The 18,958-nt window shown below is 37.4% G+C and overlaps 1 protein-coding gene and 1 long non-coding RNA gene across 3 annotated transcripts; one reads left to right on the top strand and one right to left on the bottom strand.

Moving 5' to 3' along the window:
- Window positions 1–6: 6 nt before the first annotated feature.
- Window positions 7–3,937, bottom strand: COMMD3 (COMM domain containing 3). Its single transcript, XM_007081277.3, has 8 exons — window positions 3,748–3,937; window positions 2,301–2,412; window positions 2,142–2,205; window positions 2,019–2,053; window positions 1,595–1,655; window positions 1,450–1,506; window positions 1,297–1,356; window positions 7–372 (listed from the first exon to the last, which is right to left on the bottom strand). The coding sequence occupies exons 1-8, from the start codon at window positions 3,884–3,886 to the stop codon at window positions 313–315; spliced, it is 588 nt and encodes a 195-aa protein (XP_007081339.1). The 5' UTR covers window positions 3,887–3,937; the 3' UTR covers window positions 7–312.
- Window positions 3,938–4,079: 142 nt separating this feature from the next.
- LOC122240569 lies at window positions 4,080–12,506 on the top strand. Of its 2 annotated transcripts, XR_006220349.1 has the most exons (5): window positions 4,080–4,224; window positions 5,227–5,300; window positions 7,972–8,147; window positions 10,685–10,853; window positions 12,446–12,506. It is a non-coding gene; the product is annotated as an uncharacterized LOC122240569 (long non-coding RNA). The 2 variants fall into 2 exon arrangements; XR_006220350.1 differs by lacking the exons at window positions 4,080–4,224; window positions 5,227–5,300 and adding an exon at window positions 4,771–4,842.
- The last annotated feature ends 6,452 nt before the right edge of the window (window positions 12,507–18,958 follow it).

The raw sequence follows: 18,958 nt of genomic DNA, 5'->3' as shown, positions 1-18,958 counted from the left end.
CCACTCTTTTTGTGGGAACAACTTATTTATTCAGAGTGTAATACTGTCTACTTCCTTTTGTAAGACTTGAAAAAGACCAAGTGGGATCAATGTACAGTTTATGCTAAAGATGTCTGAAATAGGCAGAATTTCCCTCAACTCTTTTACACGTGTAAAAAAGTGTCAAAATTGACGAGCGGCATAAATCCAAAAGGCAACGGTTTTTTTTCTACTTAAGAGAAGGACATCCAGCTCGCACAAACGGTGGTTCGGTCGACGACAAGGCGTTCCTGGTCTTCCTCGACACCCGGGCGGATCGTTAACTTTCCCAAGTTACAACTGAGTTGCTCTTTCCAGACTTTTCGAAGCATCTTTAAGTTTCCCCACCAAGTCCTAAAAGACGTTTATAATGCCACGTTTTTAGGATAAAACACAAGGCAGAAGTATCCAAGTTTGAGAAAGATGCAAGAAAAAAAGTCGGGGCACTTTCTAAACGAGTTTAAAATTCACGAGGGTTTTAACCTTTGGCAAGCCACTATCGATCAAAAGAAGGTTCCCCTCTGAAATAGCTCATCTTCAAATGGGCCACTCTCCCCTCTGATTTGAAATACAATTTCTAACCGAATCCTCTTAACAGGCAAGATAGGTCAGAACTAAATTTCTCCAGTTACCTAACAAAAATTACGCTGTATTCACACTTTCTGAGAAAGTTTAAAGTTTGATTAATGGTTGCATTAAAACAATTCCACAGGAGATGCCTTTTGAAAAATTCAAAATTCATCAAAATTTCAAGTAATGCTCTTCATTGTTTTAAGTGGTAAGAAATAAATTCGTTACCATGTCCAGTAATCAACGTAGTTTTGAATTTTTCCAGTCTTACATTGGCAATATGAAAGAGTTTTAGAACTTTATGTATACTTCCTCTTTATAAAAAGTCATTTAAAACCATTTAAAAATTGTTTGAAAGTTTAATTTCTGAAAGTAAAGAAGACATTTTCAAAGACATGCCCTTAATTTTGCTTTGTCTTCTTGGATCAAACTAATCACAATAGAAGGACTTCACACTCAACACTACAATTCAGAAATTTATCTTAATCAGAGGGAACAGCAAATATAAACCAATTCTGTTAGTAATGTCTTAATTTCAAAAGTGAAGCCTACTTTAAAATACTGCTTTTGAAGCCCTTTCCCATTAAATCCTTCACCAACCTTCACTGTCTCCTGACAGATGGTTAGTTTTTCTTTTGAACTTTCCATAAGCATAATTCTCAAACATCTATGAACAAACAGGCATATTCACAGATCCTAATACTGTACCTGTAATTGTTCCATGTTGCAACTAAAACTAATCTCTGGGTGGGATCGGGAATCAGTGTTCTATGGAAGAAAAAAAAACGCTGTTTATGTAAATCAAGGACATTTTAAATTTCATTACACATTTAAATTTTAGACAAGGCATAGTGTAAATACCTCTACATTTAAGGTCACCAAATATGCAGGTCTGTACATCTTATGAAGTTGATTGGTCTAAAAGAGCACAACACATACACTTCAGTCTTTTTTTTTTTTTTTAAGTTCCTTAAATCCCCCCAGAAAACAGTTTGTTCAACTTTACCTTTATCTGATATTCCAAACGCCAAGAAACATCAGTTATATGAGGAAGAGATCTGCCTATACTAAAAAATACAATGATAATTTTGTACATAATATCTACAGAAAGACTTTGGGTATTTCTCTCTACCAAGAATGGTGTCTACCTCCCCACCTCACACATACACAATTTCAATCTCCTCTGAATTGAAAAATTGTTAAACCTCATTTTCAAGTTCTGAAGAGTAAAAGAGCATTGAAAAAATTCTCTCAATAAACTTTACCTTTAAAAAAACATTAGCTTAACTTCAATTGTTTCACTTGCCCTTTGGCCCCTTTTCTTTTGGTCAAGATCCCTGTCTTTTTGCCCTGTTTTGTTTCACACCAGACTCTCCATTCATACCTGCAAGTGAAAAGTGGCTCAGCTTGACACCTTATACAGTACCTACCTTCCCAGTAGGATTTCTAGGGAATTCTTATTATTCTGGAGGGGGAAAGAAAGAAAGAAAACACATCTTTGCAAAGAGAAGAAAAATAGTAACTATTAATTTAAAAAACTTTAAATAAGTAACCTGATATTCCGTGCAAAACAGTTCTATTCGCTCTCTATCAAATTTACAGTCTTCTAGATAAGTGCTAGAGGGGGGGAGAAAAGCCAAAGTTTAAAAAGTGAAATTGGAGTCTTAAAGATACTATTTGAAAACAAATGAATATTTAAATAAATCCTGTACCTTAGAGTTGACTTGTCAGCTCTTTGCTTTCCTGCCTCCAGTATGTAAGTTGCAGCTGCTGTGTGACAATGTTTTAAAACCACAGGGTCGATATGTTTCAAGTCTGGGTGATCTAAAATAAATTAATTGCTAGTGATGGCTGTGATAATAAATTCTTTATAGTCATGTTTCTAAAATGGGTATTTTAATTTGGGTAAAAATCCCCTTTAACAAGATAACAAAAAGAATTCAACTCTAAAGACTGGCAATTATAAGTAAATGAGATGAACAACAAGGTCAATGGAAAACAATAATGAGCATACATCAATAATTCTGTTACCGGTCTCAATTGCCTTCTTTTATTTTGCCTTACTTTTTCACTGTGTGTGTGTGTTTTTTTTTACAACTGTACAACCCCAAAGGAAAAAAAAAATAACTAAAAAGTGGTCAATACAACGCTGGATGCAGCATATTCAGAGGAAAATAAGAAGACAAATATTTTACATGGTGTAAACTTAAGAATGAATAAACTGTCCCTCTAAAATGGATTAGTTTTAGGATAACTGGCTCCAAGGACATTCATACATCAAGAGCGGGACACGGGTTCAGAATATACAATACAATTTTCAAAATATTTTCCGATTTTGACAGCTATCCTTTTTTTTTTTTTTTGAGATTAACCCAGGTGGTGGTTACTATTTTCGTTTAAAGAACTTCCACTTTCATACTTTTTGTACAAGGGTTTAGATCATGAAACTACAGAAAAAACAAAATTTGAATTGTTGGGATATTTATATTTAAGAAAATTATCTAAAAGCGATGTCTTAAAATACGCTTTCAATCCATACAGACACGGCACTCGCAATCACTGACCGGACCACTTGAAAGAGACTCGTCTCCTGGTAACTGGTGCGGAACAAAACATTATGCACCATATTTTAAAGTTCTAGGCGTGGGACCTGTGCAAAACATACTTAACTGGGGTGTTGCAGTGATCACAGGGGCTTGAGGTATTCTCTAGATTGGAAAATGTCAACACTATGTGACCTAGTAATTCTTTGGAAACAGAGCCTTTAAAACCTTTGCCAGCCTAGCACTGAACGCTTGAATTGCAGGGAGCTACCCTGATGAAGTCCAAGTGTCAACTAGCCTTTGCCTCAGACCAGGCTGCAAACCTTAGATGTTTAGGCCACAAACAAGACTCGAACACGGGCTTTACAAAGGAACAAAGAGACTGGGAGGAGAAATCAGACCAGAAACGTGTAGCCGGCTGTGTGCAGGTGCCAACTGGGGACAGAACAATGGTCAGGGTCCGCTCCGGGTTCACATCCCCACACTCCGTCCGGAGCGAAGGGCAAAGCCCGGAGACTTCCTCTTCCCGGGGTTTTCCCCCTCTCGCTCGGTCTCGCTCCTCTTCTCCGAGCGCCCCTCCACCCAGGCCGATCTAGCTCAGAGCCGAGCGGCTTACCTAACACGGCCTCGTCCGCCTGGGCGTCCAGCAGGCTCTGGAAAGCCGCCCGGAGGAGAAGCGTGAAGGCGTTGGAGTCGAAGGAGCCAGGATCGGCCAGCATCTGGAAGCCTTTCTGCACATACTCCGAGAGCTCCATTGTGAGCGCGCCGTGACCTTCGACACGCGCACCACGTGACACGCGCCGCGCGCTCAGCTGATGCGGCCGCGCGCGCACGCGGCTCCCGGCGGCGGCGCGGGCGGCGGGCCTCCCAGCCCGGGGCCTCCCCGGCCGCCTCCCCGGCTCGCGCCTCGGCCAGCGCGCCTCGCCGCCCACCGTCCGTCGCCCGCCGCCCCTGCCGTTCCCGGCGCCGTGGCTTCCGTCCAGCCCTTCCTTCTGGGCCAGCCGCGAGAGCTGCCGCGCCTCAGGGAGAGGGGCGGCCCCGGGCGCTTTGTGGACGCGCTCGGTGCTTTCTCTTCCCCTCGGTGCTCACCTAGGTCTGTCACCAGCTCCAGCGGGGCTCCGCCGGAGCGTTCCTGGAAAGACCCCCTGGGGGGGGAGTGGAGGGAGAGGTGGGGATTCCGGCCCCCCGCTCCCCCCCCCCACCCCCCGAAAACTACGCCTCCCTTGCTCCTCGCTCAGCGCGAAAGCCTGCGGGAAGCTCCCATTTAGAGCAACTGGTTGTGTTTTTTTTCTGGTTTGGGGGCGGGGGGGGGGGGTTTGTACTCAAACAGCTTAACCTCCCAGCGTTGCCCTTTTGTGAGTGAGGCTGTAGACCTCAAGTTACATAATTCTTGTTTATTTTTCCTTTTTCATTGTCAGTCCTGGAATATGGCAGTGGATTCCTTCCTGCGTGTGTGTGTGTCTGTGTGTACACACATGTTCATGCGTACAGTGCGCGTGTGGTCTTACTGTACTTCCATAGTTGAGGGATTCATAAATTATCCGCAAACATTTGACAGAATTATTGGAATTGTATATGCCGCTGCAAATAACGACCCTCCCCCCCCCCCAAAGCAAACGGACACAAGTTTTGTGCTGCTGTGCTTATGACATCTCTGTGGTTTTAATGAAAGAGTCTTCACATATCAGGCAGTTCTCTTAATAAAATACAGGTAGGACTGGCAAGGGTTTTATTAGAAGTGATTCCTGGCTCAGCTATCCATAACTTAAAAAACTCAAATATTGTACAAAGTTTTCAACTTTGCCTTTGTGTTTCGACGGAGTTGGAGAACAAAAATGATTCTTTGGGGGGGGAAAATAAGAAGCAAAGTAGATTACGCATTTTTGATCACAAGAATTTAAAAAGAAAAGTTAAAAAGCAAGTTCTTTATGGTGGAGGGAGGGGGGCGGGGATAAGGAGCAGGAAAGGTGTTTTAGCCTCCAGGAGCGATTATTGGAAACAGACTCCAGGTGAGACACTTCTGTGGGAATAATTTAGTGCTTATTTTGGGGGGAGAAAAGTTTCTAATAAATATAATCAACATTTAAACTTACAGCAATACGTAGAAAGCACCTGGTTTCACAACAGGACACAAATGGAATAATTCAGCATCAGTTGAAAAATTTCCAGGTATCTGATTTACATAGGGGATACTTTACAGGGCAGAGTTGTGTAAGTGTTAATATTAACAACACCCGAGATCATTACATTTATTACATGTGTATTTTATGACCTTGTATAACACTGATTGTTAATATTCTAATAGAATTTGAGTTGATTATTGTAATCATACTCAGTGTAGTGTCAAAAAGAAAGCGTTAATGCCTGACTGTAGATTTTTAAATGTTATTTTAAAAGAGGAAAATACATACAATAAATGGTTGTGAATTTGAGAGTATAAAAGTTAGGAAATTCACAGGGATTGTTTCCAAAATAGCTGTCATGTTACTCTTATACCTATATGATTACTTTCTCTTACAAGGCATTTGTCCTCTTTTGCCTAGATATACTTGTGTTAGGCCCAAGTGATGAGTACATTTACGGCTCACACAAAAATTTTAATTATATGTTTTTTGATACTAGAAAAGCTGAATTTTTCTACCATAGGTATATTTATTTCAACTTCCTTTGAAGGAAGAACAGGATTAAGAATTTGTTTAAATGTACATAGAATATGTATGTTCTTGGCAAGTAAGCCATTGAAATACACCAAAGTGTGAACATTAGAAAGCATGATTATACAGATACAGACTCTATTGTTTGCAGCAATAAAATCAATGCATTTTATAGTGTTAGAAAAACTATGATGAACACATTCTGAAAGTGTAAAAAAACCCAAAAATTTTTGCTTTGATTACTGCAAAGAGCATTGGAGCTTTCACTGGACTTGAAAAAATTCTGCAGGCTCAAAGCCAACAGACTGAACTGTGCCTCAAAGTGCTTTTTAAATAACAATTATGTGCAGCTGAGAATAACAAAATAAATACTCAAAAATCTTAATTTAATAATGGATTTTTCCTTCTAAATCACAAATATTAAGAAAGACACTGCTGATAAATTTTTCTTTTGAGAATTTAGAGATTATTCAAAGAATTAGAAAGTATCATTTAAAACAGTGTTTTAGAGTATTTTAAAATACATTGTATCCTTTGGGCTGTTAATTTTTTTTTTTTTTTTAAGAAACCAATTTAATATTGGCCTCTGCATTCTGACTACAATTAAAATGTGCTGGGGTGTTTACAAGATCTGTGTGGTCAGCTTTTCTCAAAGGCCTCGTTGGTACATTTGTTAGTTTCATGAAACAAAATATTTTCTAGCATTCTTTTTTTTTTCTAGATTGTATAAGGACTGTTGCTTTTATGCAAAGAAAGTTGAAAGGAAGTATTCCTTTAGAATGAAAAGTTTAGTGATGGTCCAGGGGGAGTGAAAACAGCCAATATGCCAAAGTACTCAAGAGAAACCAGAAATGTTAACTATGTGTTCGAGTGAGATTCTATTTTATCTTTGCCCATGGCATACCTGCTTATTTTCTAGAGAGAAGGACGTTAAAAACCCTTAACAATTACCTATAGACAAGAGACCATCTCTCTGCCCCCAACACTCATTCTTTGATGGTTAGTGATTGTAAAACCTTGAGATACCTATTAATCAAAATAGGATTTGTTATTTTAAAGTTATTTTAACCAAAAATGGAGAGTAGACAGAAATATTTAACTGAGTTATACATGGCATTTGAGAGGATAGGTCAAAATTATTTCAATGAGGTTTATAAAATCTATATGCATTCTCTTATTAAATATCTTAACTTGGTAAGACATAGATTGGGACTTGGAATTTGAATGGTCAAGTTTTTGTACATTCATGATCACAGAGTTCAGTGATTTCAAACTGAGTCTTATGGAACATATGTTGTCAAAAGACCACACTGAAAATTCACAGGGGGCGACAAAACTTTTATTTTCAAATTAAACATCTAATCCAATCCCTAACAAATTTATAAATAATTGTTGCTACAACAATTAATGTAGACAAATATAACTTTTTCCCTCCCTCACATCATACAGTCTATCATATATATATATATATATATATATATATACATATATATATATGGACTTTTAGATAAAACTCAAATTCATTTCAATAGAATTAGTGCCTTAATATGTGAAGGAAAGTGAAATGCCACTCACATTAAAGACACTGGGACCAGTCATACAGTGCCCATGCTTACTTATGGTTTTGCATGAATGTGTTGGATTTTTTTCCTCCAAAACTTCTATTCAAAATATTTAAGTAGTACAATTCCTATTTAAGCAATATTTTCATCATTTAGTATCATTTTGAAATATTTATTTTTCAGATAGTTGTATCAGGAAAATATCAAATATAAATCCTCAAAATGTGATATAATAATAGGCAAACTTAAATATTTTAAGCCTAAGTTTTAACAGGTTAAATTATTACACTAGTAAGAAATGAAGTTTCTTGAAAAGATAAAGCATTTCTTGAAGTTAAGAAACTTATAATTTTGTTAAACTTCGCAAACAGGGAATTCTATAGCCAAGATACTGTGAAAAAGGGAGAATATTCTTGAATTTCTGAAATGAAATTTGCAAACTATCATCAAGATTTCCACACCACGATTTTGTTAGCTACTTGAGTCAGAACAAGATAACTCTGTAACATTAAAGGAATGTACACAAGAATCAAATGATAATTTTTAATATCAAATCTTTGTATCTAACCAGTCTATTATTTTGAAAAAAATGTTATGCTCACTAGAAAAACCATGTCTTTCTAGGGCTCCTTTAAGAAGTTTGAGCCTTTATTCTGAAGCAAAGCACTAATGTGTCATGGAAACATCTGAGTCGTACTGACTAAAATTGTGGTCTTCAGCTAGGAAGGACTGAGGAATTGATTTTTTTTAGGAAAATAAATACAGTTGGCCAAGAGATGAAGGCAACTTTTAATTTAAAGGTAAGACAATTAGAAAGAAACAAAGCAATCATACTCAATATTACATTTAAAGAACAGATTGAATTGTGTGTCTTAGAATTCTCTAATAGACAAATAAAAACTAACAACTTACCTTTAAATTCAGTAAGTGATTTCAATGATTACAATTTACTTATCTTTTGTATGGATTAAGACAGGCAAGTTTACTCCTTACATCACATAATTTATATCTACTTCACCACTGAAGTGATATGAAAATTGGGAGCTGGTGAATCATCCAAAAAATTCTGTCAAATAGACGATTTAGATAATAAGCACAGTTTGCCAATCAACAGCAGGTTGGGCTTTTTTCCCTCTACTTTGATTATAAAGATCACCACTTTAATTTCCTAGTTCATTGATCTGGTTTCAGCCAGAATGACCCATGGTTTAGCTGTAAGAGAATGAAAATGAAGGAGGGACATGTTGAAAGAAGTTCACTTTGATGAATATATCTAATTAATTATTTCCTATGTATATAGTCTGTTCTTTAAATTGTTAGTACATTTTTAAAGAGAGAGAGATTGAATGTTTTCAGAAGGAAAGAAGGGGGAAAAAAGGAAGGTAAGAGAAAAAAGAGGAAGGAAGGAAAATTTTTCTCTTCATGAAAAGAAATATCATGGAAAGCTTATTTACTGTTTATTTTCTCTGTCATAGTCCATTACAGCAAGATTGTCTTAGCTACACTGAATTCAACTGAGCCTCACAGTAATGCTCAGAATTACTGTGCCCAGAACTTAATCAGTTTCGAGATATCCTATATTTAGACTACAACAACAGAGAATATCTAATAGATTCCCTTTCTTTTTGGTTCTGGTTTTGGGATCTATTCTAATAGTATTTTCTCATACTTCAGAAATTGATGTTTGGACCAGTTCCATGAATTCTGAGCACACACACACACACACACACAAAGGAACAAGAAGGACTACTTTATGGAATATTACTGTTTAAAGCCAATAGTTTTTTTTTTTTTTTTTAATGTTTACTTTTGAGAAGGGGGGAGGAGCGGAGAGAAAGGAGGACAGAGGATCCCAAGCGGGCTCTGTGCAAACAGCAGAGAGCCTGATGTGAGGCTGGAACCCACAAACCGTGAGATCAGGACCTGAGCCGAAATGAGTCCGACGTTTAACCAACTGAGCCACCCAGGTGCCCTTAAAGCCAGTAATTTTTTTTAAAGTTTGTGTTTTAAGGGGCGCCTGGGTGGCTCAGTTGGTTAACCATCTGACTCCCGAATTTTGCTCAGGTCATGATCTTGTGGTTCATGAGTTTGAGCCCCACATCAGGCTCTGAGCTGGCAGCTTGAAGCCTGCTTGGTATTCTGTCTTCCTTTCTTTCTGCCCCTGCCGGCTTGTGTATGCTCTCTTGTGCACGCTCTTTCTCTCTCTCTCTCTCTCTCTCAAAAATAAATAAATAAACATTTAAAAAAAGTTTGTATTTTAAGAGCATGTTTTTTACATATCTAATTTTGAAACTTAAGTAATGTACAAGTATCCATATTTATTTGTGTAAAGGAGCATAATTTTAAAAACAAAAATTATCATCACTTACCAAACAAATCACTTCAGAACCAATTATGTATATAAGAATGCACGATCTGAATTAAATGCACTAAAAACGCTAAAAAAATATACAAAATATGTTTTTAATTCACTTAAATTAAGCATTTAAACCAGAACTAATATTTTAAAAGAGCTCACCTGGGCAAAGAAAGGCCTAGTAAAAGTGTTTTAATATTTTTGAAATACATACAATATTTTAAACAATACTGGTGAAGAATTTAACATTTTAATTACGGTTGTTTTGAATATGTTATTTTCAAGAGAGTACATATTTTATCCGCCTTGCCAAAATAAAACATAGACTTGAAAACATTTTACACAAAATTCAGCCTAGAAATCCTTTAAAGAAAATCTTAGTAGTATCATTGTCTTCAACACTGTCACGTATTTTTTGCATAGGTAGAAGTATTCAGAAAATACTTTAAATAGTTTATGCATTACTGATTTTAACACCATGGTAAATGCTCTGAGAGTAATTTTACAGACGACTCTGAAAACAAGTACCTACAAACTAGATGAAACCTTTCCATTCCTCAGTTTTTTCCTCCTTAAGCATTTAATTGTTGTATGAAGTTTAAAACATAAATATAGTTGTTCTTACTCTTGCAAGTGTTATGTTCACAATCACCTTTCTTTTATGTAAGCATCTTATCTGTATTTTATAAGAAGGGACTAGGGGCAAGATTTAAAAAAAATCACTTTAATGTCACAAAATACTAAGAAAATAACAACTAACAGCAGAGTGAAAGGGAGACTTGTATGAACATAGTCAATTCAGTCCATGTAATTAGAAACTTGGACTTGGGTTACTATTATCTGGGTAATTACTCGATTATTTTTTTAAATTTTTTTTTTTTATTTTATTTTGTGCAAAAGAAACAGGCCTGGATCATTTGGAGCAACAGCATTCTAAGTCAAAATTAATCAGATAATCAGCAATGTTTATTTGGCTTGTAGTGCTCTGTAAATTCCAGACCAAGAAATGAGGAGAAACTCGTAAAGAATAATAATGTAGATGGAAATACACCGGCAAGTGAGGCCTATGAAGACTCGAAATTTTCATATGCTTTCCTTAAAATTTGAAGGTGACAGAAAATTTTAAATGAGATCCAACTACAATATGTAGGTGAGTAGTTGTGGACATAAATGAAAATCTAAATTTCAGAGGTTTGTGAGATACTTAACTGATGATTAATATGTTCTTAGAAACCTAAAAGCACTTTTAAACTAATACTTCTGAGTTCATTTTAATTTTATTTTGCTTTTATTCTGTTTCCAAAAGTTGCTATGATCAATATTTGTCTATTTGTAGAGACTATGACATTCCATGATGACTAATGTTCAGGTTGAGTCATAATGATAGTCTGTTATATTAAAATCAAGAGCGACTATAGGAAAGTAGTCATTTTGCAAGCAAACATCCTGTCAAGTAATGGCGGGCGGTGGGGGAGTTTAGGTCCTAAAGTAACAGACTTAAATCTTTAGCTAAACCTTAACTATCCTTCCAATGACACAAAAGGCATAAAGACAATCTAATTGTGTTTGTCTTAAGGTTGTTCTTTTAGCTTTCCTTTACTAAAGTTTTAGAAAATAGTACAAAAACATGGTTAGATTTGAACATGATTCCTGAGATGTTTTTCAAAAAACTCTTTACATCGACGGGCGCCTAGGTGGCTCAGTCAGTTAAGCATCTGACTCTTGGTTTCAGCTCAGGTCATGATCTCACAGCTCGTGGGTTCGAGCCCCACATCAGGCTCTGCGCTGACAGCCCCAAGCCTGCTTGGGATTCTCTCTCTCCTTCTCTCTCTCTGCACCTCCCCCACTCATGCTGACTCTGTCTCTCTCAAAATAAATAATTAAAAAAAAAAAGCATTAAAAAAACACCTTTACATTGAAAAGGCATCAGAATGTCAAGCATAGTTTTATATTATGCAAAATTTTAAGTAATCCTCCCAGCTAAATATAATAGAAGAGTAGATAATGCTACATTGTGTATTGCAATAATATTGCACCATTCTCTGAATGAAAATAGTTTTCACTTTCTCTTTTTCCTTAATATATCTGAATAATTATATGAATAGTTATTTAGGAACCACAAGAGTTTAAATGGCAAATTTAAGGATTAGACTTTATCTCTAGTTTCAAGTGGAATATAAATTTTTAAATGACATACTTGACTAGAATAACAAGATTTTGTGGAAAGGAATATAAAAAAAAATCTTTCGTGGGTATTTATCCAAGAGATGTATTCTATTTTTTAATAGGTAGATTTTCATAACTTTGCTTAAGAAGTTTTTTTTCATCTTAAGATAGGATCGCTATTAAAGTTGTATAAGCACGTTACAATGTCTTAACGTACGAAGAACATGATATTTAAACCTTTATGGTTGTTACTTCTTTACTTATACTTTCCATGATAGGTAGTCAAGAATATTTGTTGAATGAATAAAGGTGGTATGGAGCATGACATCATAGAAAATTGAGCTCGAATCCTTATCCCACCTGCTTCTAGTTCCATGACCTTGGACTTATTTTCTCTAAGTCTCGTTTTCCTCAGATGTACAATGGAAGTGATAATGGCATCTCTTTCATATGGCTCTTGAAAAGCATTCAGAGCCTGGCCTTAGCATGTGCTTAATCCTGCAATTATAACCAAATAATGTAATTCTGTAATTGTTTTGTTTTTACTGGCACAGGTTGTTTTTTTTTTTCATTCAGATTTACAGCTGTTGTGCACATGATATAACCATTTGAGGACCCCAAGTACATAAACCCCTGCTTAGAAAATTAAATAAAAACCTTCTGGGCTGCCTAGCACTTCTTTGCTTTCATGGATTCTTTTTTTTTTTTAATTTTTTTTTTTAACATTTATTTATTTTTGAGACAGAGAGAGAGCATGAACAGGGGAGGGTCAGAGAAAGAGGGAGACACAGAATCTGAAACAGGCTCCAGGCTCTGAGCTGTCAGCACAGAGCCCGACGCGGGGCTCGAACCCACTGACCGTGAGATCATGACCTGAGCGGAAGTCGGTCACTCAACTGACTGAGCCACCCAGGCACCCCTGCTTTCATGGATTCTAAAGTGAATCTGACAAAGCTCTTTTAATAGCAACAGTCATAAGATACCCTTAAAGACCTTGATGACAATAATCATCTTACCCCTCATCTTTTGACCCCCTCCCTCCCCCACCCCCCCACTCCGACCCCAGGAAATTTTAGAATCCAGACCAGTGTTCATTATGGTCAGGTGACCTGTGAACACCTCCCTCTTAAGAAGGCCTAGGGGGCATTCCCTCTCTTCCTACTGGTTCTTACTCTAGTTTTTATTGAATCATAGCCATTGGTGAGTAGTTCTTTGGAAAGTCTGGGAGAAAAATCAAGATGGCTTCACATTTTCCTCTGGAACACTTCTTATCTAATTTCAAGGAGTTGCCGTCTCATACTCTAGTTAGAGGGAGCCATAACTTGTGATCCTTTGGCTCTGCTTGGAACACCTTCTATAAATGCCACAGGCTTCATAAGGCATTGAGAAGATAAGCACATTTAGAACAATAAGAGAAAAAGAATGCTTACCTGCCGTGGAATGGAGAACACACAATTTGGAATGTGGAGGTTTAACTTCTACAACACCAAAGTACTCAACGATTCAATGAGTTTTGGCAAATTTAGGCAGCCATGCAACCACACCACACTGAAGATACAGAGATTGCCACAACCCTAAGAATTTCCCCTCTTCCCCTTTGTGGTCATTAGCCTTGCCCTACCCCTGATCCCAGGCGACCATTGATTTACTTCGTCACACTATAGTTTTGTCTTTTCTGGAATATCACAAATAGAATAATTCAGTTCGAGTTTATGTGTTTGGCTTCACTTACCAAGTAAAATATTTTTGAGATTCACCTATGTTGGTGCATGTATCGGCAGTTCATTCCTTCTTATTGCTGGATAATGTTTCATTGTATGAATATATCACAGTTTATTTACCCACTCACCACTTGATGGACATTTAGATTGTTTCTAGTTTGGGGAGATTATGAATAATCTAGAGATTATGAATAATATAGAGAATAAAGCCTCTGTAAAGATTTACATGCTGATTTTGTATAGACATATGCTTTTATTTCTCTTGAATAGCTATCAAAGTGCGGAACTGCTGGGTTATATGATACGTGGATGTTTAACTTTGTAAGAAGCTGTCAAACTGTTTCCCATCAGAGCTAGGTCCCATTGCGTCATTCCCACTGGCATTGTATGGGAGACTCAGTTGCTTTACGTCCTCTTTCAGTGTGGTGTTGTGAGTTATTTTATTTTATTTCTAATGTTTTTTAAGATTTTACGTTTTATTCGGTAATCTCTATACCCAATGTGGACTTGAACTTGCAACCCCGAGATCAAGAGTTACATGCTCTACTGACTGAGCCAGCCAGGCGCCCCAGTGTTATGAGTTATTTTAGACATCTTAACAGGTGTGCAGTGGTATGTGATTGTGGTTTTAATTTGCATTTACTTAATGACTAATGATGTTAAGCGTCTTTTCATGTGCCTATTTGCCATCTGTATATCTTTATTAGTGACGTGTGAATTCAAATCTTTTGCCCATTTTCATAGGGTCGTTTGTTTTCTTTTCATTGGGTTTGAGAGTTCTTTATATATTCTGGATACACGTCCTTTATTAGATATGTTTTTGCAAATATTTCCATGAGCATTTCGTGTGTAGTCTTTTCATTTTCCTAAGAGTGTCTTTCAGGCAGCAGAAGTTTAAAATTTTTTTCAATGTTCATTGATTTTTGAGAGAGACAGAGAGACAGAGAGTGAGCGGGGAAGGGGCAGAGAGAGACAGAGACACAGAATCCAAAGCAAGTTCCAGGCTCTGAGCTGTCAGCATCGAACCTGATGAGGGGCTCAAACCCATGAGCTGTGAGATCATGACCTGAGCCAAAGGTAAGACGCTTAACTGACTGAGCCACCCAGGCACCTCCAGAGAACAGAAGTTTTAAGTTTTAAGTCCAATTTTTCTTTTACTGACCGTGCTTTTGGTGTCACAAAGATTTTCACCAATGTTTTCTTCGGTAGTTTTACAGTTTTAGATTTTACATTTAGGTTTGTGATCCATGTTGAGTCAATTTTTATATATTGTGTGAGATATGAATTAAATTGGGTCTTCTTGCATATGGCTATTCAATTATTTTGTCCTATTTGTTGACAGACTGTCTCCGTTGAATTGCCTTTCCACTCTTGTCAAAATTCAATTGATATATATGTGGGTCTATCTGGATCTTTCATGACACATTGACCTATGTGTCTAACCTTTTCCCAATACCAACACAGTCTTGGTTATGGTAGCTTTATAAAAATAAGTCTTAAAATCAGATAGTGTGAGTCTTCCAACTTTGTTCTTATTTTTCAAAATTGTTTTAGCCATTCTGTTTGCTTTTTCCACATACATTTTAGAATCTGCTTACTTATTTCTACAAGAAAGACTGCTGCATTTTGATTGAGATCATATTGAATCTATAGATGAATTTAGAGGAGAAATGACAATATTAAGTTTTCCAATCCATGAGTATGGCATGTCTCTACTTTGATTTATGTCTTCTTTGATTTCTCTCATCACTGTTTTATAGTTAAGCATGAAGATTTGGTACATATTTGATTAGATTTCTATCTAAATAATTTATATTTTTTGGTGCTATTTTAAATGATACTTTTAAAAAGTCCACTTTCTAATTGTTCATTGTGAATATGTAAAAATACAACTGATTTTGCATATTAGCCTTATATCCCATTACCTTGCTACACTCCCTAATTAGTTCTGGTAGATCTTTTATAGATTATATTTGTAATTTTTCATGTAGACAATCATATCTTCTGTAAATACAGGTAATTTTTATTTCTTCATTCCAAATCTGTATGTCTAATTCATTTTCATGCCTTATTGCCCTGGCTGGGACCTCCAGTATGATATTGGATAGGAGTGGTGAAACCCACAAAATGAGCCCTATCCAAGGTCTTCATTACCTTGTTCCTCATCTTCAGGGAAAGCATTTCGTCTTTCACCATTAACTATGATGTTAATTGTGAATTTTCCACAGATATCTTTTCTTAGGTCGAGGAACATAGGAACATCCCTTATTTTCCTAGCCTGCTGAGAGTTTGGGTTTTTTTAATCATGAATAGTTGTTGAATGTTTTCAAAGCCTTTTTCTGTATCTATTGAGATGACCATATAGTCTTTCTTCTCTATTCTGTTGATATGTTGAATTACATTATATTACAAAATTACATTACATTACAAAAATCAACCGATTTTTAAATTCTGAGACAAAATTGCATTTGTGAGGTAAAGCCCACTTGGTCTTGACATATTATCTGTTTTATACATTGCTGGGTATAAATTTGCTAATATTTTATCGAGGGTTGTGTGTATGTTCATGAGGCATATGGATCTATAGTTTTCTTTTCCTCTAATGTCTGTCTCTTTTTGGTATCAGGATAATTCTGCCCTCTCTCCTTTCATTTTCTGGAAGAGTTTGTAAAGAGTTAGCATTTTTGTCCGTAAATATTTAGTAGAATTCACTGGGGAAGCTATTTGCGACTGCAGTTTTCTTTGCTTTAAGGGCTTGAGCCATGAATTTATTTTTAAAATGGGTATAATAGTATTCAGATTGTTTACTTTTTCTTGAAAAAACCATCACTTGTCTTTTCATTTTCTTAACATTGTCCTTCAAAGAACAAAGGATTTTAAATTAGTTATATTACTTAATACAATAGATAATAGCAAGTAGTTATAAGCTCTTGAGCAGCGTGGAACAGTGAAACAACAGTGTTTTAGGAAGATGAGTAGGATTCACACAGGATCAAAGGAGACTAAGGAAACTATCTAGCAGCTGGAGGTGAGGGCAGAGGTAGTGGCAATGAAAATGAAGAGGAATGTGAAAATTTGGATGTCACTTTAAAGAAGGAATTGACAGAATTTAGCATATGTTTGGAAATAGGTAAAAATGGAAGGGCAGTCAAAAACGAACCCAAGATTCTATCTCAAGAGATGAGAAGAATGTCAATAATGCTGACTGAGTTGACATGATGGAAAGGGTTGTCATTTTAGAGGTCAAGGTCATGTTTCATGTTGGGAAATACTAAGTGTGAAATGAGCCGCTATGGAAATTGTCAGCAAAAATAGTATGAGAAGGTGTGACTATAGAAGAGATTCCTTAATTAGTGAGGCTAACAGGTGCCTTAGAACGATGAAGAGTCAGAGTAAGTTGCCATATAAGATATAGGATGCTCAGTTAAATGAAAATTTCCAATGAATAATGAATGATTTTTCTTGGTATCAGTTTGTCCCGAATATTGCATTGGACATACTTATATTAAAACACTTATCCGTTGTTTATCTTAAGTTCAAATTTTACTGAGCATCCTTTATTTTTATTGCCAAGTCTGACAATCCTGGGGTTGGAGAACTTTGATTTCATTGTGGACATTGGCTCCAAGGACCTCAAAGAAGAAAGATTATAAAAATAGGGGATTACAGGGTGCTTGGCTGGCTCGGTTGGTAGAGAATCTGACTTGATCTTGGGGCCATGAGTTTGAGCCCCATGTTAGGTGTAGAGATTACTTAAAAAAATAATAAAAATAGAGGACCACAGAACCTTTGGAGGAATCTAAAGATTCTAATCAGTATAGGTTGAGGACCAGGCTGTCGGTTATTACAAAGAATTCATATTCTCCAAGTCATATGCCAATTTTCAAATTTTATTCTTTTTTTTTTTTTGAACATTTATTTATTTTTGAGACAGAGAGAGACAAAGTATGAACGGGGGAGGGTCAGAGAGAGGGAGACACAGAATCCGAAACAGGCTCCAGGCTCTGAGCCGTCAGCACAGAGCCCCACGTGGGGCTCGAACTCACGGACCGCGAGATCATGACCTGAGCCGAAGTCGGCCGCTCAACCGACTGAGCCACCCAGGTGCCCCGCAAATTTTAGACTTAAGTATAAATGTTAACCACATGTAAGTTTTGCTTTCAGTAATATTTTTTTTTAAATTTTTTTTTAACGTTTATTTATTTTTGAGACAGAGAGAGACAGAGCACGAACGGGGGAGGGTCAGAGAGAGAGGGAGACACAGAATCTGAAACAGGCTCCAGGCTCTGAGCCGTCAGCACAGAGCCCAACGAGGGGCTCGAACTCACATACCGCGAGATCGTGACCTGAGCCGAAGTCGGACGCTTAACCGACTGAGCCACCCAGGCGCCCCGCTTTCAATAATATTAAAAATAATTTATAGCCAAGGGAATGGACACACTAAACGCAATATTAAAACTCATTTCAAAACAACTCAATGCCATTTCTTTTAAAAATTGTAACTCATACCGATAAGCTTATCATAAAAAGATACTTTGAAAAACAGAAATACCATAAAATTGGCAGTAACGGCTTTAAAGGAATTTGTCTCACGGGATCAATAATATTATAGACTACAATTCCAGCCGCGGCCACTCTCCCAGGTAAGTGCTAGGACTCCCTCTCCCAAGGAGGAAACTGAGGCGAAGGGGGTTGTAGTCTCCTACTTGCGGTAACACAGTACGGTGGCTTTATACTGTGTCAGTTTAGCCAAGCTGGAATCCCCCAAACTTCCTGACTGGTACGGTTCCCATTTAAAGTTGGCCGCAAGAGCGATCTGTGCAAGATTTGGGATGTAGACGTGAAGCGGCAGCCATCACCCTCAAAGCGTGCTCTTGTTCATCTCCTGGCTCGTCTCGCCGGCTTGAGGCCGCAGCTCCCTCAGCTCCTGCCAATCTCCTCCTTCAGTGGCTCTCAGTCCCCGGCCAGATTAGATGCAGTGAGAGACACCACGAAGCCAACATGCTGTGTTACCATAAGCAGGTGTGCTTGCTTTCCGTCCCTTCGTGTCCAGCTGTCCTTACTAACAGTCTGCCCTGCTGCTCTGTGGTGACTCCGGACCCACCGCAGAACCTGTTATAGGCTCCTATTCATGTTCCCAGGACAGCGACTTCCTCCGATCCTCCAACTATCCCTTCCTTTACAGGTTGTTACTGTGACATCTTCTCCCACAATAGTGTAAGTGCTAAAAAAATATTTTTTAATGTTTATTTATTTTTGAGGTGGGAGGGGAGAGAGAGAGAGAGAAGGGGAGGGGAAGAGGGAGGGGACCGAGGATTCCAAGCGGGCTCTGTGCTGACAGCAGAGAGCCCGATGCAGGGCTGCAACT

This window comes from Panthera tigris, chromosome B4, assembly GCF_018350195.1.
Source record: "Panthera tigris isolate Pti1 chromosome B4, P.tigris_Pti1_mat1.1, whole genome shotgun sequence".
NCBI classification, from domain to species: Eukaryota; Metazoa; Chordata; class Mammalia; order Carnivora; family Felidae; genus Panthera; species Panthera tigris.
This window is presented reverse-complemented; position numbering and strand designations above follow the sequence as displayed.